At 45.2% G+C, this 26,578-nt stretch overlaps 1 protein-coding gene, 1 long non-coding RNA gene and 1 other non-coding gene across 4 annotated transcripts; 1 reads left to right on the forward strand and 2 right to left on the reverse strand.

The window, feature by feature from the left end:
* Window positions 1–10,680: 10,680 nt before the first annotated feature.
* On the reverse strand, window positions 10,681–10,821 carry LOC117712170 (small nucleolar RNA SNORA48). Its single transcript, XR_004607238.1, has one exon. It is a non-coding gene; the product is annotated as a small nucleolar RNA SNORA48 (small nucleolar RNA).
* A 1,812-nt stretch (window positions 10,822–12,633) lies between these two features.
* LOC143442873 (uncharacterized) lies at window positions 12,634–18,132 on the reverse strand. The gene is made up of 2 exons (XR_013111452.1): window positions 17,636–18,132; window positions 12,634–15,087 (listed from the first exon to the last, which is right to left on the reverse strand). It is a non-coding gene; the product is annotated as an uncharacterized LOC143442873 (long non-coding RNA).
* Window positions 18,133–18,311: 179 nt separating this feature from the next.
* On the forward strand, window positions 18,312–25,773 carry Znf263 (zinc finger protein 263). Of its 2 annotated transcripts, none has more exons than XM_034505138.2 (7): window positions 18,312–18,999; window positions 20,035–20,215; window positions 20,662–20,735; window positions 20,992–21,115; window positions 23,126–23,236; window positions 23,728–24,886; window positions 25,393–25,773. In XM_034505138.2, exons 1-6 carry the CDS (start codon window positions 18,607–18,609, stop codon window positions 24,879–24,881), a joined length of 2,037 nt encoding a protein of 678 aa, XP_034361029.1. In that variant the 5' UTR covers window positions 18,312–18,606; the 3' UTR covers window positions 24,882–24,886; window positions 25,393–25,773. The 2 variants fall into 2 exon arrangements, with proteins under 2 accessions (XP_034361029.1, XP_034361026.1); XM_034505135.2 differs by having other exon boundaries at window positions 23,728–24,876.
* The last annotated feature ends 805 nt before the right edge of the window (window positions 25,774–26,578 follow it).

A 26,578-nucleotide genomic window follows, 5' to 3' on the forward strand; every position in this document is an offset into this window, starting at 1 on the left:
TATTTATTTATTTATTTATTTATTTATTTATATTTGAGACAGGGTTTCTCACCTGAACCTGGAGCTCACCAATTCAACTAGACCAAGTGGTCTAGAGCCCCCAGGATTCTCCATCTCTCTGGCACTGGGGCTATACACGTGTCCCAGCACACTAGACTCTTTACATCAGTGCCGAAGATCTGAACTCAGGTCCTGGTCCCCCAAAGGTACAACAATAAGTAACCACAGTGCAAGCTTTATACTCGAGAAAGCAACGCCACAGTAGAACAACTAGCTATGAAGCTTCTCTGTTTGTCCCAGCAGTGTCTCGTGCTTCCTTTGCTTTTCTTTTGTTTGAGATATTGAATTTTTTTTCCATTTTAATTTGATGTTGGTGTTTTATGCACATAAACATTTTTAAACTAATTAGTTAATTTGCATTGATGTATATCCTATATACATCAATGTATAATGTATGTACTGTCTATAGTTCTGGACTAGATAGGGTCATTTCATACAACTATATAATAGACTTAGAATAGATTCCTCCCACACCTCCTGCCCCCTCCCTGTCTCAGTCTCTTTCATTTTCCCAGACAATGTTTTTTCTACTTTAATGTCACATATATATACATGATATTAAGTATCTATCCAAAAACTAGAAACCATAAATGAAAGAAAAGACACCATCTTTCTGAGATTGACTTAATTCACTTGATACACTCGCCCCCACTTGTATCCATTTTCTAACAATGGTATATAATTTTACTCGTCTTTATTACTGAGAAACTTTCAAATATGTATTATATATATTACATTTTCTACATCCATGCCCCATCTTTTAAAGTATCATTTTCTAAATACAATGTCAATCTAATCTTTTACATGCAGGCAAATATTGAATGTTTTATAATCTAAAAAGTTCAGCTTGATTTTCATTTCCCAAGGTACACGTGTGTTTTTTACAAATCTGAGCCTGTGTGATGACAATGGGATTTGGAAGTGTTTTGTAGATAAAACAATATCTTGTTGGGTGAGTTTGTAGAGGAGTCATTTAAGAAGAGGTGCATGGGAGCAGTGTTCTCCATTCAACCCTTGCATGGAGGCTGAAGTCACACAACTGGAGGGTGCCCTTGACTAAAGATGGGTGCTTTCTCTGTTCCTGGGGAGTTCACATCCTCATCCTGGAAGACAGCCTTACCAGAGGGAAGGATTCAATAACCTTTGAATTATTTATTGTGAGAAAAGTCATACAACAGAGATAACCACAGACGTTAGGTGGGAGATGTCAGAGGTGACTTCTGTCTTGTTTGATTGAGGTCGTGTATCCTCATTTAGAAGTGAGTGTGGAGCTCCTTATGTAGGACTATGACCTTGAACTCTGACCCCCTGCCTCCACCTTTCAGGTGCATTAGTGCTTGGATGCCTCACCAGGCTTTTTGAGGTTTTTCATTTGTACTGGGCTTTTCTATGTACTGGGCTTTCGTATGTAATGGGCTTTCATATAGCCCAGGGTCTCCCTGAACTTTCTAAGTACCTGAGAATATCCTTGATCTTTTCGTGCCTCCTAAACGCTGGGACTTACAGGGGAGCACTGACACCTCAGGCTATTTAATTTTTGATGAGGGGATAGTTTCTTTGTTTTGAAACTGGTTCTCAAAAACTGGGGGATGTGTGGAGTAACCCAGAGTCTTGAAATGCTGGGAAATTACCCTTTGTAAGAAACTTTTCTGTAGGTTTACATTACTCAAATAAAATAGCTCCTCTTGCAAAATAAATTAAGACAGACCAATCAGAACTTCTCCAAGCCCTTGTTGAAAAATATTAAATTTAGTCAGAACATCAAATAAGAAAAAAAAAAGAAAGGAAGGAAGGAAAGAAGGAAGGAAGGAAGGAAGGAAGAAAAAAAGAAAGAAAGGAAGGAAGAAAGGAAAGAAAGTCCATGCCTTCTTTTACACAGGACTCCTATAATGCTGTGATAAACACCATGATCTAAACCAAGTTGGGGAAGTAAGAGTTTATTTGGCTAAACTTCCACATCACAGCCTACCATCAAAGGAACTTGAGGCAGGAACTGAAGAAGTCACAGAGAAAGGCTTTCTGGCTTGTTCACTCAGCTTGCTTTGTTATACACCCCAGGACCACCTGCCCAGGGGTAGCCCTGGCCCACAATGAGCTCGGACCTTCCACATTAACTGAGGTCTCCCCTGGATGCCAGACAGCTGCCTGCTTCTGGTGGGAGAAGTGGTGAAGGTTTGTGGCGCGCAGGCTGTTGCAGGTTCTCTGATCTGTGACTCCTTCTTGACTCATCAGGAAACTCCTTGGAGCACCTACCACAGAATGGGGCTGCAAAGGGGGATTTCCAACAGCACAGTTTGCCATTGTAACTACTTCTTTTGTAACACCGGCAATTCTGAGTCAGAGACTTCTGCAAGGCAGTGTTTTGATGTCTCTAGGGTCTTCCTCCGTCAAGAGAGACTGGCAAAAGTTTCATCTTTAGGGGCTTCTGGTAAAATGTAAAAATAGAATTAAAGCCTTGGTGATATATTTTAAGTGTTTAAAAGTGAAAAGTAAATGGTAATGAATTTTTCCTTTGGTTTGGTGTTTTGTTTTGTTTTGTTTTGTTTTGTTTTTGATAATATTTGTATTATTCTTTGGTAATTTCATACATGTATACAATGTATCTTGATCATAACTACCCCTTCCTATTTGCTGAAGACACTCCCCCAATACATCACCCTCCCATCTTCCGGCCTTTTTTTTTTTAAACTTACTGAGTCCGGTTAGCACTGCTGGGGGAAACATTAACTAGGCTTGTTGGCTTGGTTATCTTGGATCATGTGCAGGTGACCATAGCTTCAGTGAGTATATGAATGAATGAGTACATCCTGACCAGAAGACAGCATCTCTCAGCACCACCACCCCCCAAGCCCCAGCTCCATCATCCTTTTCTCCTCTACTCCAGGGTGTTCTAGGCTATGTTGGAGTTGATACAGACGTCCTGTTTAAGGTTGGACAATGAGCCTTTCTCTGATCTTCTGAAATCAGATACATGATCTTATTTGATGTCAATAATAAATCTAAACCCAACTTAGATGCTTGAAGAATGCATCCTTGGCTTTCATTCCTAGTAATACACAGCCCCCTGCCCCAATCCTCGTTACCAGATGTTTCATAATCTGCAATGCAAAGAGTCAAACTCAAGGACTCATGCATGTGAAGGAAGAATTTTCTCACTGAGATAGAGCTCCAACTCTACTTTTGGATTTTTTTTAAAAAACAAAAATACAATGTATTACTTTTACAGTAAGAAAAGGATAGTCTTTTAAAATATTTTATTTAAATATTATATGTGTGTGTACGTGTTCTGTGTGTTGGGGTGTGTAAAAAAAAGAGGCCAGAAGAGGCTGTGGGGAGCTGACAGAAGGCAGCTATCATCCTTGTAGCCATCTTGAGCCATATACCCTGACAAGAGACTTGTTTTCAACAGCCTACAACAGCTGAGCACACTCTGATAACATCTTGTTTTAGATACCCAGGATCTTCCCTTAGGTATGTGTGACTTAAAGGTGTGACTTAAGAAGTGAGACTTATAAAAGGTGAGAGGCAGACAGGAGAGGGAACTGGAAAACTTGGAACTTGGAGGCACTAGGGACTAGGAACTAGGGACTAGGAACTCAAGACTTGGGACTTGGACTAGGAACAAGAAACTTGGAAAGAGAGAAGAAGAGAGACTGAGAATAAACAGGACTGAATCACATTCTGTCTGGCCTCCATTCTTCACATCTGCCCTCACTCTCTCTCTCTTGCTGAACCCCTGACCCGCAGACCAGAGCAGCAGTACGAGTCGGGACAATTTAGCCCCCAAAGCTTAGGGCAGTTCGGGCTCTAACAATTTTGGCCCCCAAGCTTTTGGCAGTGCGGGTTCCAACATTTGGCAGAGTGGTCCCCGAAAAGAGGCTATCAGATTCCCTGGAGCTAGAGTTACAGGGGGCTGTGAATTGTTCAGTGGAGGTACTGGGAGTCAAACTTGGTTTCTGTGGAAAAGGAGCAAGTGCTCTTACCTGCTGGGTCATCTCTTCAGCTCCAAAAGATAGTGTTAAGTCATTTGTAATGACCTTAGCCCCTAAATGAATATCTAGTCTATCCTCTAAAACATTAAGATAAAGGATGGTATTTAAATATGTCTGTTATTGAGTCAACAGAAGGAATGGCTGGGAAGGTCATAGAAGATTTTGTTTATGTTGGTCTGGAGTTGAAAATAACATGTCTCCACCCACAAAACCTTCGATCCAAAATTTGTCCTGTCTACATGAAGTACAGGGACAAAGATGGAGCAGAGACTGAAGGAAGAGCCAGCCAACTTTGAGAACCATTCATGGGCAAGAACAAATCCCTAACACTATAAATGATACTATGTTATGCTTGCAGATGGGAGCCTACCATAACTGTACTCAAAGGCTTCACCTTACAACTGACCAAAACAGATACAGAGATCCACAGGGAAACTAAGAGAACTCAGGGAGTCTTGTGGACAAGCTGAAGAAAGGATTGGTGGATCCAGAGGGGATAGGGACTCCACAAGAAGACCAACAAAAGTCAACTAACCTGGACACTTGGGGCTCCCAGAAACTGAAGCACCAACGAAAGAGCATGCATGGGCTGGATCTAGGCCTCCAGCACATATGTAGCAGATGTGCAGCTTGGTCTTCATGCAGATTCCCCAACAACTGGAGAGGTGGCTGTCCCTGACTCTGTTGTTGTCTGTGGATCCTGTTCCCCTAACTGGGCTGCCTTATCTGGCCTCAGTGCAAGAGGATGTACCCAGCCCTGTAGTGACTTGATGTTCCCGGATGGGTTGCTATGGGAAGGGGGTGCTTTTCCTTATCGGAGAAGGGAAGAGGGGATGGGAAGAAGGGTTATGGGACGGTTATAGGAGCTGGATTCAGGATATAAAGTGAATCAATAAGTAAATTAATGGGAAAAAAGAAAAGAATGGGTCTCATTGTGAGCCAAACGCCCCCTCTCCCTGCTTCCGCTATATTTTTATCCTTTAGTTTTGTTGTCCAGGCCAGCCTTGAACTCACTAAGTAGCCAAAATAAACTTAAACCTCTGATCTTCCTGTCTCCTCCCTTGTGTGAGGACTATAGGGGTATGCTGTCATGTCTGCTTGTCCTTGATATATTTCATTTTAAGGGACAAATATGAGAAATTGAATGTGCAATCATTCAAGTTTGAAGTGAGATTCCAGGCTTTGCTTGGTTCCTCAGCAGCCTTTTCCCAGTAAGAAATCTGGTAAATGTCCTATGGTCGTTAATAGTTTCTTCACCAGTGGATCCCAACCCTGAATCCAGCCCTCTACTTTAGCTTTGACATTTGTTGGGCCTTGGATGAAGTAACTCCATTTAACCTGCCACCTTCAGTCACGTAGGGCGTGATTAACAAGTCTCCACCTCCAGAGATTTAAATATTAATGAATTATCAAAAGGCCAGGGGCGTAGCTAATTAAGTTATTCCCTCCCCTTTTCCCCCTCACTATAAAATTAGGCTCCCCTGGCTTTTGGGGGGGAAGCGCATACCACCTACATTCATTTACCATGTCATAAACAATAAAAGCTTTGGAAAACCGGACTCCACATGTCGCCTGATCTGCCACCGCCAGATTCCCAGCTTTTGGAACCCTGGAACCTTGTCAATGCAGCCGCTGCCCACCCACTGACAGCTGCGTGAATGTGGGACCCTCCGCGGTTGGGTGGGAAGCCCGCCACCGGACTCCCTCCTCCCCACGAGATTTTGTCCCCACAGAGATTGTGCTTTCTACAGCACTTTATACATAAAAATTTATACATTTTGAAACCTGAAATGTGAGTGATTTTATAGAAAGCCAAAATGTAAATGTACCTGTGACAAATGGAATTTGTTAAAAGTCACAGCGTACTTTGATATACAAAACAGTCATGTCAACATGGCCACGGTAGAAGCCGGAGTGATGGACGTCTGTGCTTACCTCTCCATGGGCAGTGGGACTCGGGAGAGTGGAGCCTAAGACAGAGGCGACAATGTGTACTCTGAGGGTTAAGAGGAGTCACATGAGTAAAGTGCACAACCACAAGGGCAAGCAGCGCGTGAAGGGCAAGCTGCACATGTCTAAAACATGGGTTTCCACAGGGCAAATAACAATAGCCAATTGTAATAAATCATCTGAAGTGAACTCATTCCTCTCCAGGACACGCTGGAGGGGCAGGAAAGCATAATCCGAGAACAGTACTGTGCTTTAGAAGGAACTGAGAGCATGAGGCTCTTGTCTTGGTGTCTTAGAGTTTTCTCACAAGCACTCAGAAATCTCACACAACTCCACTCTTGAAACTTATTCCAGTATCTCTGCAGTTCTTTCAAAGGACCCACATTTGATTTACAGCATCAATGTTGGGCAGTTTAAAAATGCCTGTAACTCCAGCTCCAAGAGAGGTCATGGTCCTTTCTGGCCTCTGTGGGCACACACACCTATCTGACACATATATGCACACAAATAAAACTTTTTTTAAAAAATCTTCTTTTTAAATGACCAGAAGTAAACAGAACCTTGCAGCTGACCAGCAAAGTGAGGCTCAAGAGTCAGGAGGGGGGGTGTGGGGAGCCAACAGAAGGCGGCCATCATCCTTGCAGCCATCTTGAGCCATATACCCTGACAAGAGACTTGATTACAATAGCCTACAACAGCTGAGCACACTCTGATAACATCCTGTTTTAGATACCCAGGATTTTCCCTTGGGTGTGTGAAACTTAAAGGTGTGTGACTTAAGGGCGTGACTTAGAGATCAGATTTAGAGACAAGAACTAAGGGCATGGCTTAAAGGCATGACTTAAAGGCGTGACTTAGAAGTGAGACATATAAAAGGCAAGAGGCAGACAGAAGAAATAATTATTATTAGGTATTAGGCACTTGGCACTTGGAGGAAGAACAAGGGATTAGACACTAGCACTTGGAAGTAGGCGCTTGAGTCTCGAGACAGGCAACTAGGATTAGACACTGTACTTGGATGAGACTCAATACAGAGAACTTGGAAGGGAGCTTGGAAAGAAGCTTGGAACTTGGAGGCACTAGGAACTAGGAACTAGGGACTAGGAACTCAAGACTTGGAACTTAGACTAGGAAGAGAGACTTGAGAATAAACGGGATTGAATCACACTCTGTCTGGTCTCCATTCCTTGAGTCCGTCCTCATTCTCTTGCTGAATCCCGACCCGCTGACTGGATCAGCTTGGGGCAGCTCAGGCCGCGACAGGGGGGTGATATGCATCCAAACAGACTCGCCGCTCACTCGGGCAGAACTTGACATGTGGTATTGTTTTTAACTTTTATTGACTTTTTGTGAGTTTCACATCATGCACTCCAGTCCTGCTCCTCCCCCACTCCCTCGTACCCCATTTGCCCTTGCAGCCTCCCCATCCCAAATAAAACACACATACCAAAAAAAACCAAAAGCATAAAAGAACATCTCATCGCAGAAGCTGTAGTATGTCACAGTGTGTCCCACAGTGTATCCCTCTGTCCACACATCATCACTTGCAAATGTTCATTGCAGCGATTCATTGGTCTGGTTTGAGATCACTGGCTTCTGTGACACCATCAACATTGGATCCTCATCAGGACTCCTCCTGGTTATCTTATTGTTGCCCTGTATATGGATCTCAACCATTTGCAGATGATATAGATTTTCAGAGCTCTGGATCTCTGCCTGGGTGGTAGCTGAGTTGGTCAGCTCACTCAGCTCTCTCCCTTATCCCCCCCACCAGGACTAGCTCACCGGCACTGTTCCAGCTAAGCCACCCAATGCTGACATCAGCAAGAGACATGGTTAGCTCTCCTGCTCTCAAGGCCAGCTCACCAGCACCTCCAGAGCCAGCTCCACCGTGCTGCCCAATGCCAGACCCACTCTCCCAAGTGCAGCAGACTGTAAGGAGCTGGAACAGCTCTCCTGCTCTCACACCCTGGGGCTGCCTCACTCATGCCTTCTCCATCAGGGCCAGCTTTACTGTTTTGTCCAGTTGAGATGCAGGCTTCACTCTCTAGAGTGCGGAAGCTAGCGATGGACAGGACCAGCTCATCCACTCTCATGACTACAGGGCCAGTTCTCCCAACTGCTGTAGGCTCTGAGGAGCACAGGAGGGGCACATCACTCCCAGCCCCACATCACCTCAGGACAGATGAGTGGCAAGATCAGCTCTCTCACATTCATGCCCTCCGGGCTTACTCGAGACACCCTCCCCTTCCCGTCCTCATGGCCAGCTCCACTGTGTACCTGGGTGTTGCACAGGGCCTGCTCTCCTTGAATGCTGATGAGCTCTCCAGAGCACTGCAACCAGTAAGGGCTGGAGCCAGTTATGCACAACCCTTAGACATCCACTGGTCCACCGGTGGATGCCCTGACCAGGGGCATCCCCATGATCTCTAGTGGGAATATGAGCCACGGACATCAACACTGCCCCCTGCTGCTGTGAAGCCATGCACGCACATGTAGCCCTCAGTGGCAGCTGGTGCTGGGACCTCACCATGGCCCCAGGTTGCAGGACTGGACGAGTACAAGCTTCCCTTCTCCACTCTGAGTCTCCAGTTCCATCTCTTCACGGTGCTCAAGCTGCTCTGCTTCCCTTTCTCTCCCATCTGACCAGCACATATGTGCACGTTGTGATGGCTCCCACTGCAGGCTGGCCATACAGCTGCCGGGCCCCCGGGTGACTTCCTCCATCTACTACGTGGCTAGGTGGCAAGGGAGTTCCTGGAGTGCAGCCCCCGCCAGGTTCAGGACCGGAAGGATATGTGGAACCCGCGAAAGAAGATTTGTACTGAGAAGTACTGTTCACACACTCTGGCACCAGCCAGCTCAGGCCACCTTTATCTGTGTGAGCCCATGCTCTACAGTGTCAGTTGGCTCTTGGACTTCTGGGAACAGGAAAGGATATAAAAAGCCAGCAAAGGAGAGAGTAGTAGGACTGGGGAGTAGGGCCCAGGAGACAGAACAGTAGGATCCTAGAAAACAGCTGATGCAGGAAGAAAGATTTGGGTGTGGCTGGAGAAGAGACTGAGCAGTGTGAAAATGAGAGACAGTTGAAAGCGAACTGGGCTGGCTGACTGAGAAGACAGTTGGTGCAGGTTGAGCCAGGAGAAGCTGAGCCGAGCCAGAGAAGATATTGTTAAGAGAGAGAGAAAGCCACAGAGTAGCCAAAAGGAAGAAAGAGAAAGCACAAGGCTACACACACAATGCTACACTTCCCACGTTTAACAGCAGTGTGCACACTGTACTTTCTGCCTTTCTTCCTCAATCCCCACGGCTTCCTGCTTACCCACGAACTGCACCAAGAAACAGGAAGCATAGCTTCAGCAAGCAGTGAACATCGAACCCAGCCCACTGCTACACAACCAAGTGACCCTGGTCCACAGCAAGTGTACTTCCAGTATAGACAGGTGATAGGCCACATGCCCAGAAGATTCTCATTTAATTATTGACACCTAGAACCTCCCCACATCAGGAGATCTAATTCCTCTAATCCCCAGTGCTCTTGGCCAGTTAGTCATCTGAGTCACTTCCTTATTCTTGCTGGGCTCACCTAGGAATGTTCCCATTAAGTCTTGGAACCAGTCAGCCAGTAAGACCCCGGTAACCTTGGGATAATCATCTAGCTGCTGTTTGGAGGGGAGGGAGCAGATGGTTGTCAGAACCAAATTCCCATCAGGAGAGAACATCTGGATGTTAGCTGATGCTGATATGTTATTCTCTACCAATAAAATGAGCCAACTCAAGCCAAATTAAAGTATAAAGGTAGGTTTACTGGGGGCAACAGTTTGCTGACCACACAGGAGGGGGTCAGAGAAGTCACCATGGGGAGGAAGACAGAGGGGAGGAGCAAGAGAAAGAGTGCGAGCCTACAGGAAGAGAGAAAATGGAGAGAGAGAGAGAGAAAGAGAGAGAGAGAGAGAGAGAGAGAGAGAGAGAGAGAGAGAGAGAGACAAAATCGTCTGGATTATATAGGGAAGAGTTTCTAGGGGAGGGGAAACCAGGCCCTGGGCCAGAAAGTTCAGGGCAGAGGGAGGGGTATACCAGCCATGACCTGTAACAGGTAGGTACTAAGGAATGCTGGGAGAACCTGGAGGCCCGGTCCACCGTGGTATGTTAAATATGCAGCAGCTAGTTCTGGGTCTGAAACCCAACAGATGAACCCAGACAAGGCCCTCCTGTTGACTGGACCACATCACCTCTATTCACAAACATAGGGGTTAATGATCTGTTCCATTCCCACGACTCTCAGAGACCAAAATGAATAGATCATGCTCGAGCTTTCTTCCCTGATTCTGAGAAAGCATCTGTCACAAAGTGAAAGTAAAAATTTTCTAATAGCAAGACCAAAAATGGAAAGGCAAGGCAAAGCGAACCAAGTATTCCCTCAGTAAAGGCCAGGAGATGCTGCAGAGATATCCCTCACAGGTCCTTGTCACGTGGGGACCCAACTCCTCAGGCCTTGCCATAAGAAGTCAGAATTACACTCATGTTCCTTTCCAGCAGAGACCTGGCCACCGCCAGTGGGCATTTATGGCCCTCCTGTGCTGTACACTGAAGGACAGGTCTGTGGTCAAGTGATTCACAGGTTCTGCCTTCATCTTCATCTTCCCACACTGCCCTCCATGGTTTTTTTATTTGATTTTTATGCATCCTAGGTATAAAACAGCTTTGTCCACCAAGCCAGGCATCAAGCTAGGATGAACAAAGAACTGCCATCTGCTCTGCCCCTGACTGGTATAAGACCACCACCACCAAGGAGTCTCTTTGTCCATCGCCAGGGGGATGGAATGTGTTGTTTTATACATATGCATTTCCTTAATCACCACTTGACTCTGTTAGGAACTTTTTCTTTTTCTTTTCTTCCTGTTCCTTTCTTCCTTTTTCTTATTTATTTCTTTATTTCTTTATTTATTTATTTATTTATTTATTTTTGTGTTGCAGGGATCAAACAGGAAGCTATACAGCACTACTAAACACTCTACCACTGAGCTACACCTTTAGTTTTGGTGGCTTTTGTTTTGGGGCTTGTTGGCTCTGTGTGTGTGTGTTTGTGTGTGTGTGTGTGTGTGTGTGTGTGTGTGTGTGTGTGATAGCTATAAGGAAATTCAGCTCAACAGAATAGAAGGCGGTGGGGCAGAGGGCTGTCTCGGTATTCTGGGCAAGTGTTCTGTAAACACTGAGCTATATCCGCAGCCCCTGGTATTTTAAAGGTACAATAGAAGAAGGCCTCTGTTCTTCAACAGAGACCCATAGTAATTAAAGTGAAGAGGGGGGTGAGACGGTTTTACCTACTTTGAGTGAGTACAAAGAGCTTGGGAGGGAGGGACAGCCTGGGTTACACAGTAAGTTCTAAGGCAGCTTCAGAAGCACTGTGATACCGTGTTTCCAAAACTAAAACAAACAGAAATCTGGTGCCAGATCAAATACAGCTTCCAGATCAATGTAAGAATTTCATTATCCCGAGATGAGACGCTATTGGAGAGTTTGGTCAGTGACCTGAGCTGACTCTGTTTTGCTGGTTTTGTCTTTGATATTGTTATGGGGAGCCCACCATAGATGACCACTCGGACACAGTTTATAGCCAGTTGAAAGTCTTTATTACAGATGGGACTACACCCATGTAGCTCCCAGATGTCCAGATTTTTTGAAAGCAGAAACCATGTTCTACCATCTTACTTGACAGTTTTGTGGGTGGTGGGTGTCCTACTAAGCAAGTACTTCGGCAGAAGTTAAGGTAAATGGTTAGCTGGAGAGAGAGGTTTGTGCAAGCAGGCAATTTAAGAGAAGCTAACGTAAGTTAGCTAGGACATCTTGATGTTGGGTTCCTTGAATAGAGCTGGGTAATTTTCCATGAGATTCTCCATCAGGGAGATCAAACTTGTGTTAAACCTGAAGTGGCCTCAGCAAGAATCCAAGCTGGAGGAATCTCTGCACTGTCTTACCTTGTCACAACACAGTTCATACAGCCCAAGGTGGCCTCTAACTTTCCATGTAGCTGAAGTTGGCTTTGAATGCATGCTCCTTTTGTAATTAGCCTGGTAGAAATGAAAATATTCTAAAGAAATGTTTGAGTCTCTCAACCAGACTGTTGAAACAATAGACCCCAAAGAGATGGGAATTTCCCTAGGAATCTCATGCTGAGAGGAGGAAAAGTTGTCAGCCAGAGTACTGGAAAGAGATTTCCTACAGTTCTAACATGTATGTGGTCAGATCACCTGTACAGGATAAGACTGAAGCCCAGATAATAGTCAGCGGTGGGCAGGACCATGCATGACAGGAGCTGCTTAGAGAGCACATCTCGAGCCCTTTAAACTATCATCTCTCTTCAGCACCGGAAGATGGACTGAAAGGTGTCACTGAATTTTTTTTCCATTCTTCTCATTGCTACTACATTGAATAAATCTTTTTCTGCTTTTTACTATTAATTTGGCTGTTTTAATTGGCTTAAGACTAGGTAGCTGAACTTGGCTTCTTGGGGATACAGACTGTGACCCCTCCCAATTTTAGTGGCACTTTAGCCTCCATTTCTCAAGTGCTAGGATAACAAGTATGTGCCAGTGTGGTGAGGTATTCATAAGAGAAGACTGCTTAGACATGGATTTAAGCCAATAGAAAGTCTTTATTGGCCAGCCAGTGACCACACTGGGTGTTTGAGATCCCAGTGAAGCCCCAAGCCTTTTTCAGCATAAGCTTTTAAACACAAAAACCGTATCACAGGTTGACATACTTTACTTAACAAGAATAGTTAGTCAGAAACAGAACTAGAGAAGACAAAAGACAAGGTTAGTACATTTAGAGACTTTCCCAGAACTATGGGCAAAAACAGACAGGTCCCCGTGCCCCACAAAACTCTTAAGTTTCTGGGGCTGGAAAGATGGCTCAATGCATACAAGCACTTGTTGCTCTTGAAGAAGACCCAGGTTCAGTTCTGAGAACTTAAATGGTGGTCACAGTATTGGTAACTCCAGTTCTAGGGCATCAGCACCCTTTTCTGATCTCCTTGGGCACTGGGCACAAATGTGGTGCACACACACACACACACACACACACACACACACACACACAAAATATAAAAAAGAAAAGGTCACATACGGCTTCTATATGAAGAAGAGACATCAGAGGAGAAATTGAATAAAATTTGTTTGTTTAGGAGCGACTGACTCTTCCATCCAGGACTGCAGAATATTTTTTAATGGATTGCTGTGGTTCTGAAATTAGGCAGAGAGCTCAGCACAGGCCGTTCACTTCGAAGTGGTCCAATTCCTCTCAGATTCTCTCCACTTCCCTAGCAACCTGATTTTTTTTTTCTCCCTCTCTTTAAAAAACAAAAGCAAACACCATCATCAACACCCCCCCCCCAAGGAAACACATATACAAAACCCCACAAAAACCCAAAAATAAAAACCAAAGAAGGGGACATTTTTTAATCAATCCTTAACAGTATGTATATATTTACTTTATACAAAATATGACATTTAAGAGACAAAGAGAAAAGGAAGGTCAGTTTGTAAACGTTGTTGGGACTATTAGCAATCTATTTAGAAATAGCCACTTCTGTCTCACACCATGTCTTAGGGTTTTATTGCTGTGACAAGTCACAACAACCACAGCAACTCTTATAAAGAAAAACACTTTATTGGGGCTGGTTTACAGTAGAGCCACTATCACCGTGGTGGGAAGAATGGCAGGACACAGACAGACATGCTGCTGGAGAGGTAGCTGAGAGTACTGCATCTAGATTGGTAGGCAGCAAAAAGAGAGAGTAACACTGGGCCTGGCTTAAGTGTTTGAAACCTCAAAGCCCACCCCAGTGACACACCCTCTCAAAGCCACAAGTACTCCAACAAGGTCACACCTCCTAACAGTGCCACTATGGGCCTATGGGGCCTTTTTTCATTTAAACCATCACACACCACATACACAGATAAATGAATTGATAAGTTCAAGAGAAGTCAGAATAAAGCAAAGTTATCAAGAGATAAGGGATACTACCCACAGATTTACATACATGTAAGGTAGTATACAGAGAGGGGGGGCACATTTATATGGGGTTGGAGTAGGGAAGAAGGAGAGAAGGAAATAAAGATACCCATAAGTCTCTGTGCTGAGTCCTGTGTTGCCCAGGGATTGAGTTGACTGAGTCTGTGATAGAACGAAGAAAAGACAAATGCATAGACACACAGAAAAGCCAGGCTCAGGTGGACTGAGCTCTCTGATAGAGATGCTCAGCATATTCATTAAACATATCATTAAACATATCTGGGTCATTGCAAAGGCCTAAACAAGGAAGCTGGATTATTACAGAGAGATAAAGATAACAGCTGAACAAGGAGGCAGATTTGGGTAATCTTGGTAGGAGCAGGTTCTGTAGGGGAGCTGACTTCAGGCGGGTGGGATAAAGGGGGTCATGGTTGACATTTTCTGTACACACTGTCAACATTCACACTTGGACCTGAGGAAGGCTTTCCCACTCCCATGAGTCTAAGGCACGGGATCCTTGACATGGCCATAACCAAGTCAAACAATATACATTCACTGAGGGCTTTCTTCACTCCCTACAAATAGGACAGTAGGTTCTCTTGGCCTTATAGCACCATGATCCTTTTTGAAACTCCTGTGTCATGACAGCAAAGTGGAGAAAAAAAGTGATTGTGCAGGCTGAAGCAAAAGAGAAGAAAAGACAGCAGGTCATCCAGGGGAGCTAGAGCAGCAGAGATAAGGAATACTCAGTGCTGAAAGAGGAAAAAGCAAGGAATGCTGGGAAGGTAGTATTGGCAGGAAGTGTCCTGACCGCTGCAGCCGCTGTTGACAGTTTGTCTCTGGATCTGCAATGTCCACCATTGTCTGATGACTACTGCCACCTCTGGGAGGTCGGCTGTGCTGACAACCCAAACAGTACTACTGCATCCTGGTGTAGTTCTTGTCAGTGTTCTGAGTTACACAGGTGGCAGAAGAAGGGGAATGTAATCAGGCTCAGACATTCCAAGTAGGCCAGGACAGTCATGTGACCAAAGTTATGCATAAGCTGGAAAGCTTCAGAAAAACAGCTCTGTAGATAACAGAAAGCACTCTTTACTACAGTGATTTGTTCGAGGTCAAAGTACTTCTAGAAAACAACTATTCACTCTGATGTCTACCCTAGACACTGAAAAACTGCTACTTCATTCTAATGCTTACCCTAGATTCAATGGCTGTACCAGAATTCCACTACAAGTCTGTTCTCAGTTGTGGCTAAGTGTAACGTGTACAATAAAGCATCTCTTTTAATGTTTCAGGTAAAGAATTGGGAATAAAAGACAAGACTATGCACCCAAGACATGGATGTGAGCATCTCGAGAGAACTGTACAGGGTTTTGATGACAGCTATGTATGATTTTGTGATTTTCTAAGTTATTTTGCTCAAACAACATAATTTACAGAAAATAAAGATTAAGTAAAACTTTAAAAATAAGTATACAACACATGGTACTGTATTTATTTTTGGACAGGGCCCTATATAGCTCAGGCTGAGCTTCTGATCCTCCTGTTCTGGTTTTCTGAATATTAGGATAAGTTACAGGCATGTGACCATGGCCAGCTTCTGTAATTTTTTTTTTTTTATTAGCTGTGTTGTATTTTCTGACTTCCAGCCATATCCTGATTCAAGAACTTCTCCCCTTCCCCGTCAATCTCCCATCTTTTGGTCCTGAGTCAAGCTCATAATGTATACAGAGCATTGTTCTATGAATTTTGCATCTCTCAGTACTTTGATTGGTCCCCACCCACCCACCACCCATGCTAAGAAGTGGTAAAACATTACTCCAGACCAGGAGGGAAATCTTAGTGAGATTAGATAAACTGAGATCACATCATGCATGCTAGTAGAAAAAGGGGCTTTGGGGGCCAGTCTATAGACCCTCGAGACAGGAATGTTTAAAATACATGAAGATCATAGGGGATGCTTGGCCTCACAAATCTTTAAAAAAAAAAAAAAAAAAAAAAAAAACAAGATTTATTTTTGAGTTTTTGAGTGGTTTTGCTCTTAACTGCTGAGTCACCTCTCCAGCCCAACCTCACAAGTCTTAGCCAGGTTTTTCTGAATGAACCTATACCAGCCCATGTGCTACCTAGTGTCTGGATAGATAGACATTTGCCATGGCAACCTGCAGGCCTTTGTACTGTGATGAAACTACACACAGTCATCCAAAACAGACCGTTTTTATTTCCACAGCCTAAGCTTCTGCAACAGGTTAGCTGTATGACCTCAGGCAATCGACTTATTAAACTGACACTGTTGGGAACAAGCAAAAGAAACTTACTCTAAATACTACCATTTCCTTTTAGACTCCATTTAATCATAGGACCTAAATTCAGGATCCCAGGCCTTCGTGGAACTGGGGACTTCCCAATAGTTAAACAGCTTCATTATAAGGAAACCGTTGTCTAAGTCCAGACATCTCAGAGACAACTTGTAAGAGAATAGTTGTCTGAGTCCAGACATCTCAAGGACAACTTCTCCATCCTGCTGACAGGGTCAAACTAAGTTCATGTTCCCAGGCCCAGGCACCAACTCCTACCCTGATTGATGGAAACCCCCTTTCTCAACCCCTTTTGTCAAAATGATTGGACGCTACAGCCCACCCCACTCCCTCTTGCTCTATGGTTTCATCCTTTAAATATGCTGTAAAACATCCTCTCAACTCAGCTCCTGAGTCTGTTCTACAGCCCTGACCAACCAGTAGAAGCTTGATTACAATAAATTTTTGTCATTTACACTGACCTGGCATTTGAGTTATGTTGGATTTAAGAGGACCCCACTATACTCGATGTCATAATCACAGGACTTACAATCTACTTCATACCATATTGTGAAAGTTCTATTTTATGCATGTATGCTGAAGCTCTGAGTGGAAAGGCATCCTGGCAATAGGGAGCCAAAAGTCACACCGCACAGCAAACCTCCTACAAGAGTCTTGTTGGGAAGGAAAAATCCAGGAGGGTGTCTGTTTCCGCTCAGGAAAGAAGAAAGCAGGGAACTGAGCGGCAGGCCGGGCTTATATAGGATTTCTTAGTCCCCCTCCACACCCCCAGCTTTCCAGGGTGCTTGAGGGAGCTCAGAGATTGGTGGAGTTTGCTCAGGGTTTGGTGGGTCTCTATACTAAGCTCGAGGATTGGTGGGTCTTTTGGGTTGGTTTGGGGTTGGTTTGGGGTTGGGTTGGGTTTTTGTCTTGTAGGGTGTGAGTCCTGGCCACTCTTCCTCCTCAAGCCTGGGAATGACAATTACAGCTGTTAGAAAACAACTGTTAGGATTAGGGACCATTAAGGAAGTCTGGGGGCAGGACCTGGCTGCTGGAGCTCCTGGTGGTGGTGGTGATGTAGCCATTTTCCTCCCCTGAGGTCTTACAAAGTATACAAAGTTAACGATTTGGAGACCAAGGCAAGGAACGCTTTCCCTGCCTCTGGCTTTGCAATGAATAGCCAACAATGTAAGCATGTGTCCAATAAGTGATTACTGGTTTTCTTGACACACTTCCTAGAATCTGCGAACTCCTCGATCTGTCTGACAGCTCCAGTCTAGGGTCCCGACAATTCTCTCTTCAAAAAATAAGGAAGTTCACCTTGGTGTTTCCTTCCCTTCTTCCCTCAGGGTGACAGTCATAGCCGACATTATGCTTTCGCAGAGTCAGGCCTTAGACCTACACTGGTAGAATGGCGAGCGTAATTCATACCCAGAGTGTTCTTCTGGGTCGACCAGCCACCTAAAGTTGTAGGACTAGGGACCACCGCTCAACGGGAGGAAAAAACACGGGTACCGGTATGGTTTATTGCAGCTCCGGCAACCTGCTTAGACGGCCTCCAGCCATAGCGCAGGCGCAATAACAAGGACATGCATGAACTACATTTCCCAGCAGCCCCACGCAACTCCGAGCCCTGGAAGCACAGTGCGCTGGTCTGTTTCCGGCCGTAGATCTCCGTAGTGTTGGGATCGGCCTTCAGAGAGGTTTTCTTTGTTAAGCTTCTGGGCCCCGACATGACACTCTAACGACGCTGGATTCTGGTTCAAAAAATAGCTGAGGAACTTACCTTTTGGCAAGCTTTCCTACGGAAACCTGACCCAGGTCGTAACGGGACCACATCCGCCCAGGGATTCCCACCTGGAGACACCGCCCACTGGCTTAGCCCCGCCTTTTATCACCCGCGGACTTGTTCCCTCCTGCTCTTTTATGCAAATTTTCCTTGCCTCACGTAGACCCTGAGTACGTGGCTAGACCCGACCCAATGGGAGACGGCGCAAGCGAAACGTAAACGGGAAGTCCGTCCTGACTAGCAGCCGTTGGCTTATGACGCCTAAGTCGCGCGCTGAGCCTTGCGCCACGGGCCCTGAGACCTAAGTTCTGTGGGTCTGAGAAGCCGGTCAGGTGGCGACGCTGCAGGCCTATTCTGGCCAAGATTTCGACCTGGGTTCTTCCAGCGGCGTTTGGAGCCCCGGGTCTCTTGGCTCTTGCAGCCGTGGCCTACTGCTGTACAGAACCCAGGGCGTCTTTCACGGCCGACGTAGCTGGTTTCGGGACCTAGTCCCTCTGGGGGCATGACTATGGCTGCGGGTCCGAACTCCCAGGAGCCAGAAGGGCTCCTGATAGTTAAACTGGAGGAGGACTGTACCTGGAGCCAGGAGGTACCCCCGCCTGAGCCGGAGCCCAGCCCAGAGGCCTCCCATCTGCGTTTTCGACGGTTCCGCTTTCAAGACGCCTCTGGTCCCCGAGAGGCCCTTAGCCAGCTACAGGAGCTTTGCCATGGGTGGCTACGTCCGGAGATGCGCACCAAGGAGCAGATACTGGAGCTGTTGGTGCTGGAGCAGTTCTTGACTATCCTTCCTCAAGAGATTCAGAGCAAGGTGCAGGAGCTGCGCCCAGAGAGCGGCGAAGAAGCAGTAACCCTTGTGGAGAGTATGCAGAAAGAACTTGGGAAACTGAGGCAACAGGTGACAGCTGTTTTACCCGTGGTTTGGCCCGGAAGACTAGGTCGTTGTGCTAGCCTTTTTTTTTTGTAGTCGAATATACTTGATTGTCCTGAGTAGACTTTACATGAGGAAGAGGGTGGTGTTTTTGTAGCTTATCCTTTCCTCCCAGGTTTTCCCCATATGACGATAGTAGGATGTGAGAAGGACTTTGTTTCAAAATGAAGGCGTTGCTCCACCAGTATTTAGTTCTGTCGTGAGAAAGCTTCTCACTGGTTACTAGCTTTGTGACTTTGGGCAGAGTACTTAATCTGTTTGGTCCTGTTTCTCTGTTGGCTAAAGTACTGTCTAGGGATAGTTTTGAGGATTTGGAGAAAAGTGTGTCGTTTGGATGACACCTACTGCCACTGCTTTGAGGGGTTTGTTTTGTGACAGAGTCTTATGTAGCCCAAGCCGACTGACTCACTGTGTCGTTCAGCTTGGTATTCCTCCACATTGTTTCCCCAAAGTCTGAGTTCTAGGATTACAGACAGAGTCTAGTTATATAGCCTAGGCTTAAACTCAAGACAATCCTCCCACTTCAACCTCTCCACTACTGTGATTCCCATAGGCATGTGCCACTACCCCAGGCCAATACTTAGTGGTTAACACCCAGTATATCTTAGTCAGTAGCTTTCAGTTACAGAACTGAATCTCTGCTAATTGAACTTTGAAAAACAGCTAAGCACTGAGGGGCTATGATCACTGCCTGGTAAGTTCACCTTATCTAGTAGTGAAACATGGACGCATCTAGAAAAGGTGAGAGCCAGTGAGCAGAGTAGGGTGTATCAGAGTATGTTGAGAAGGGGTGCACTGGCAGTGGACCTTCAGTTTTCTTGCTCCTATCCCTCCCCCATTTTCTGTTACAATCCAAAAAGCCCTTAGTGTAAACCATCCTCTTGGCCAAGACCAAAGGGATAGTCTGTGGTTCTCTGTTGAGGGTGCATCCTAAGAATCCTGTACTAATTTCCATTTCTGTCAGCCCCATTGTGATGATGAGTGATGTGGGTTGGTTCCCAGGTCACAAACCAAGGGCGGGGAGCAGAAGTGCTTTTGGAGGAGCCTTTGCCACTGGAAACAGCAGGAGAGTCACCTAGCTTCAAGCTGGAGCCAATGGAGACTGAGCAAAGCCCTGGCCCCAGGCTGCAGGAGCTGCTAGACCCCAGCCCCAAAAGGGACTCCCAGGCTGTAAAGGAGAGAGGTGAGGGACAGTTATCTGGGCAGGTGGGAGGGAGGAGGGGCTTTGGGGTTGCCCCTCACCCTTGCAGAATGTAGTATAGGTGCCAAGGAGAAAGAATTTCTGAAGTTAAGGTTCTCAGTTGTGCTCTGAAAACCCTAAAAGTGGTGGTATGAACTCTGTGAAAGTTGGATGGGAGGAAAGGGGGAATCTCTTAGAAAGCTCCTTGTGTTCAGAACAGGCAAATCATAGTTAGATGGTTGATGTAGGGATGTGTGGTTAGAATACTGTCGGCCATTACTAGAACGCTGTTACTTTAGATCACTTCAGTACACCTTTTTCTACTTTTTGTTTAATGTCAGTCCTAAAAGCTGAGGCCTGCAGTTGAGGGATGCATAGTGTCTTGCACTAATCTGTGGGCTGCGGAGATTGGGCGTTGCTGTTCTCACTGTGACCTCTGTTATCTTCAGCATTATCTGCTCCGTGGCTCGCTCTCTTTCCTCCTGAAGGGAATGTGGAAGATAAAGATGTGACTGGGACCCAGGTGATGTGGAAGTTCTCATTGCCTCTCCCCAGAATTCTCCTTCTCTCCTCTGCTTTTGGGGTGGGAGGGAGGATATTTTCTTTCTGATCAGATATCTCCCTTATTTCCTTTGTCTTTTCAACCCATCACTTATAGGCTTCCCCCATGACATGAGTGTTCTTGGCACTCCTAGGATTTACCCCGTTAACAATGACTGCTGAATTGTTGTTAGTGCATTATTGCATGTGATGCTAAAGGAGATTTTGTGTTATTTCAGTTGCCTGAGAGCCTCGAGGACATGGCAATGTATATCTCTCAGGAATGGGACCATCAGGATCCTAGTAAGAGAGCTTCCTCGAGGGATATGGTGCAAGACAGTTATGAGAGCATGGGGACACTAGGTAAGAACTTCTCTCTCTGGGATAATGACATTTATGACCAGACTGTCCTGCTTGGACATACACTCCTTCTGGACATTAGCTGAGTTCTGTCAATAACCCCACCCCCTTGCTCTAACATTCCTTATCCTAATACTCAGTTAAACATCTGCCAAATGGCACGGTTGATAGACTTAATGGCATCCTTAGACTGTATCTCCATTGTTAGAGTTTGAGGCAAAGAGTCTGAGCTGGAGAGAACTTCCAGAGGCAGCAGAGATCATACCAGTGACCACGAGCCAGCATCGCACAGGCTCAGTGCCCCAAGTCCTTACTTCCTTGCAATGGAAGACTCCTGATCACTTAGTGTTTATGCCTTCTGTGCGTCATTGGTATTTCTAGAGTTTTTGTTTTAGTTTTTTTACCAGAGACAGAAAATCCAGGGCTACTGGCACCAGAATACCAGTTTATTAGCTCTCGTAGCCTGTAAAAATCCAGGAAGGGAAGGGGAACTTGTAAAAATTTGGAACAATATATATACACAGAGTAGGCTAGACAGTGTATTCATTAAAGTACGTCTGTGTGTTGAACAGTTTTGCAAAGGTTTAAAAATGATGCTAATAAAATGAGACAAACTGGTAGCTGAACATAGGTGGAGTATTGTCGCGCCCCTCTTGTCCAGCAAGGAAGACGCGACAAACCGGATTCTTCTCAACAGCCTTTATTGGAAGGGCTCTTTTAGGTTTCTGGGAGAGACTGACTGGAATGCTCAGAATGGGCTACTTATATACCCCCAGCCCTGGGCGTGGCAAAGCACATGGAGGTGTCCGATTGGTCAATTTGTAATGGCTCATTAGCATACCCCGCCCAGGCGGGGTGATTGTCCAGGTTCGTGGTACCCTAGTTGTACCTTATTTGCATGCCCTGTTTGGGAGGGGCTGGAGTCAAATTCCTAAGTGCACTGCGCATGCGCAGTGCACTGATAGTTTTACCTCAGCCTGAGTAGCCGCCATCTTGGATCTTCGCCTCAGCGGCTGACGGGCGAATGTCAGCCTGTCAGCCGCTTTTGAGGCTGGGGTGCTGCTTCTCTCGGCTGGCAGCCACAGCCGCTTTTAGTCCGTGGCGCCGAGAGAAAAAACGGGCGGCTGCGCCGTAAGAAAAAACGGGTAGCTGCTTTGAAGCAGCAGTGGTGCCGCCGCTTTTCAAGCTGACAGACCTGCGGTGCCTTCCAGCCGTCAGGTCTGTCAGGTCAGCTTCCTACAGAGTATATATAACTTGCTTCTTGATAATAAAGAATTGGAGGTAATGTAAGGCAGTGTGGACACTATGATTGGTTATATTGAAGCATACAGCAGGAAGAAACCACATTGCTGACATTTCCCTCCATGTTTGTATGAGACTACTTAGAGCTGTGAATTCGCTTGCACTGATTGTGCAGAGCTATTACTGGCTTTTTTTTCCTTTTGTGACCTCCTGGGTTCTATCACTTGCCATCGCTGTGCCAGCAATGACGAGAGATTAGATTGCAGGAACTGAGCTTCTGTTTGAGTCTGTTTTGTTAGAGGTTGAGTGAGCTGTTGGCTTCTCTATTTAGCACAGGAGGATTTACAGAATTTTAACCTCATTGTCTTCTAAGAGCCCAGGTTCTTTCCCAGTTGATTTCATGGTTTTTCAGTTTTACAGTTAAATTTAGTTCGATCTATAAGTAGCCAACACTCTTATAATAGTAAGTTGATTCTCAAAGAAGTGATCATTCTATTTTATTTATTTTATACTTACTTGAATTACATATATATGTATGTGTGTGTATTGTATATTGTAGTTTTAAAAATTCAAGTTCTTTGAAAATATTTAAAAACTCTGTTCCTTTTTCCTAGATAGTAACTACTAGAAATGCTTTAGTGTGACTCTCAAGTTATGTATATCAGACTCAGGCAAGAATTTGTTTCTCTGCTCCTGGCAGGAAACAAGGCTCTGTTTGTTTTCTCTACTTAGCAGAAGAGTGTGGTGATGTGTTTCTTTCTTTGGGAACAGAGCCCTGCATTCCCAGTCAGGAGGTCTCCCAGGTGGAGCAAGGAGGGAAGCCATGGGATCCAAGTGTCCAGACTTGCAAGGAAGGCGTGAGCCCCAGAAACCTAGTTCTAGGTAAGAAGTGAAGATAAACAGTTGTGTGGGAAGGCTCCCAAGGCTGTGTGTGACATCTGGGGATTTGAATGCGTGGCCAGTGTTGCACATGGGGAGATGACTGCCCTTTGTCTCCTGTACCCTCTTCCACCAGCAAGGTGAGTGAGGAGTGTGCGATGTGAATTTAAGGAGATGCTTACTTAGTCTTGGACTGACTGACTACATTCTCGTCTCAGCTTTGTTCCATACTAGGAAGGGAAGAGCTGATTGGAAAGTGAGGTGGCTGTGGGGGGACCAGAAATGGACTTCTAAGACTGGTGTGAGCTCTGAGTGTTTGAATCTTCTCCACGTGCTTCTCTGGCACGGTTTACTTACAAAGACAGACTGGGAAATTGAAAGAGAACTCTGTTCTCTGGGCCTTTTGCTTGAAAGGTATATAAAGTTTTTTGTTTTTTGTTTTTTTTACTGTAAAATAATTGAGGGCTTTACTTTTTTTTTTTTTCTCTTTCTAGGAGTGGAAAAGTTTGAGAACCAAGAAAGAAATGTTGAGTCTATTTCTCCTGAAAGTACCCATCCTCCAGTACTGTTGCCTGGCCAGGCTAGAAGGGAGGTGCCCTGGAGTCCTGAGCAGGGAAGATTTGATGACAGAGAAGGACATTGGGAATGTCCCCCAGAGGACAAAATAGAGGAGTCCTTAGTGGGAACCCCAAGTTGTAGAGGACTGGTACAAGCAAAAGAACAACCCAAGAAACTTCATTTGTGTGCCTTGTGTGGCAAGAACTTTTCTAATAACTCAAACCTAATTAGGCACCAGAGAATACATGCAGCAGAAAAGCTGTGTATGGATGTAGAGTGTGGTGAGGTCTTTGGTGGACACCCACATTTTCTGTCACTGCACAGAGCACACGTAGGAGAGGAAGCTCATAAGTGCCTTGAATGTGGAAAGTGCTTCAGTCAAAATACCCACCTCACCCGCCATCAGCGCACCCACACGGGGGAAAAGCCCTTCCAGTGCACTGTCTGTGGCAAAAGCTTCTCTTGCAACTCTAACCTCAACAGACACCAGAGGACACACACTGGGGAGAAGCCCTACAAGTGCCCTGAGTGTGGGGAGATTTTTGCCCACAGCTCCAACCTGCTTCGGCACCAGAGGATCCATACTGGAGAGAGGCCCTATCGCTGTAGTGAATGTGGCAAAAGTTTCTCTCGGAGTTCGCATCTTGTTATTCATGAAAGAACCCATGAGAAAGAGAGACTTGACCCTTTCCCTGAGTGTGGACAAGGCATGAATGACAGTGCCCCCTTTCTTACAAACCACAGAGTGGAGAAGAAACTCTTTGAATGTTCCACTTGTGGGAAAAGGTTCCGTCAGGGCATGCACCTTACCAGACATCAGAGAACACACACAGGAGAAAAACCGTATAAGTGTATACTTTGTGGGGAAAACTTCTCTCATAGATCTAACTTAATCAGGCACCAGAGAATTCATACAGGAGAAAAACCCTATACCTGTCATGAGTGTGGAGACAGTTTCTCTCACAGTTCCAACCGGATTCGTCACCTGAGAACCCATACAGGAGAAAGACCATATAAATGTTCTGAATGTGGAGAAAGCTTTTCTCGGAGCTCACGCCTTACAAGTCATCAAAGAACTCACACTGGTTAGATATGGTGGGATTTCTTTTTGCCTCAGTTTTGTCAGAAAGCTGTCTTATCCAGAGCTGGTATTATTTGCCCACTTTTGGTGTATTTTGCCGGTAATTAATATAAAGAGAAAATGGGACTTATTTTAAGGGAGGTACAGAGGTGAATGAAGAACTACCTTAAAACTAAAAAGTTCAGTCTTCAGAAGAATTTAAGGCCTTTGAGGTAGCCTGCTCGGGGACGGTTTTCTATGAAGTCTATCCTGTTTTCAGATGCATTGACCTTTATTGTTTGACCCAGGTATGATTTGGGTTCTGTACTGAGTCTGGTATTTATCCCATCAATTTTGGGGATACCTATGGCTTCAACCCCTTATTTGTGACATTAGGAGAGTTTGGGCTCCTGAGGCCCTTGAGACCAAAGAAGGGCTAGGTTCTGGGAGACCAATTTAAGGTCAACAAGACTGATTTTAAGTTGCTGTGGTGGGGGGAGGGGAGGTCTTATTTCTTTGTTTTGTTTTGTTTTGTTTTAAGGCCCTGGCTGTGAAGTCCTGGGTGATCCAGTTCTGCCACTGCAACACACCTCTGAGTAGTTTGGCAGCAGTGCTTGTTGACATAAAAGGTGACCTCAGAATAAAGGGGAACTGGAGAGATAAGAAGTCATAATGTGGAATCCACAGATGAACCTGGCATTTTACATATTAAGGGTATGTGATTACAGTCTACCTTTCTAAGATTTGAGACTTTGTTCCACCTGTCAAAAGGTACCTAGAGCTCTATAGACATGATTATGAGTGGAAGGTTCCATGATATCCTCAGATATAAAAAACAGATCCTAGAGAAAATAGGAATTATGTCTTTCCCTGTTGAGAATGTTTGGAGGGTTTATAATAAATATCTCCAAGGAAACATGAATATGTATGAATCTTTATTGAGGGACTTTGTGTTGATATGGTTCAAATTCTCTTGTGGGGATCCTTTTGGAGATGGGGTTTCTCTATGTAGTCCTAGTTGTCCCAGAACTCACTCTGTAGACCAGGCCCAGGCTGGCTCTAACTCACAGAGATCCACCTGCCTCTGCCTCCTGAGTGTAGGGATTATAGGCATGCATCACTACCGCCTGGCCAGATCAGACTTTTTAAAGACAGGATATTTTTGTCTTGCAAAACTTGTTCCCTGGAAGGAATCTAATAATGGTCTTCACAAAGCCATTGATCATTAATGGTGTGGAAATAAAAAGCAGGGCAAAATTAGGAGGAGGAAAGCATTGTGTCATAGAAGGTGGGCCTGGGGTAGGAATAATAGGACTGTTTACCTTTTTTGTTTTTTCAAGTCGGTTTCTCTGTGTATCCCTGGCTGTTCTGGAACTCATTTGTAGACCTTGCTAGTCTGGAACTTGGAGAGATGCTTGCCTCTGCCTCCCAAGTGCTGGGATTAAAGGAGTGCACCACTACCTCCCACAGAGTGTTTATATTTTGAGAGAGTTAGGACCCAGCACTCAGGAGTAGGAAGTCAGATGCCAGGAAGCCATTTCACTATCTCCAGAGAAATCTAACTAATCTAGCTATTCTGTGGGGAAAGATAGTGAAGCAATGGATTAGCAGCAGTCTGTCAAAGCAGTCCTCATTCTTACCCCACTCTTGTTCAGGTTAGTATGTTCAAAAGCTTGGTTTTCTGGGCCAACGCTTAAAACATTTTCTTATTTCCCTTTATCTTAAGG

This window comes from Arvicanthis niloticus, chromosome 6, assembly GCF_011762505.2.
Source record: "Arvicanthis niloticus isolate mArvNil1 chromosome 6, mArvNil1.pat.X, whole genome shotgun sequence".
NCBI classification, from domain to species: Eukaryota; Metazoa; Chordata; class Mammalia; order Rodentia; family Muridae; genus Arvicanthis; species Arvicanthis niloticus.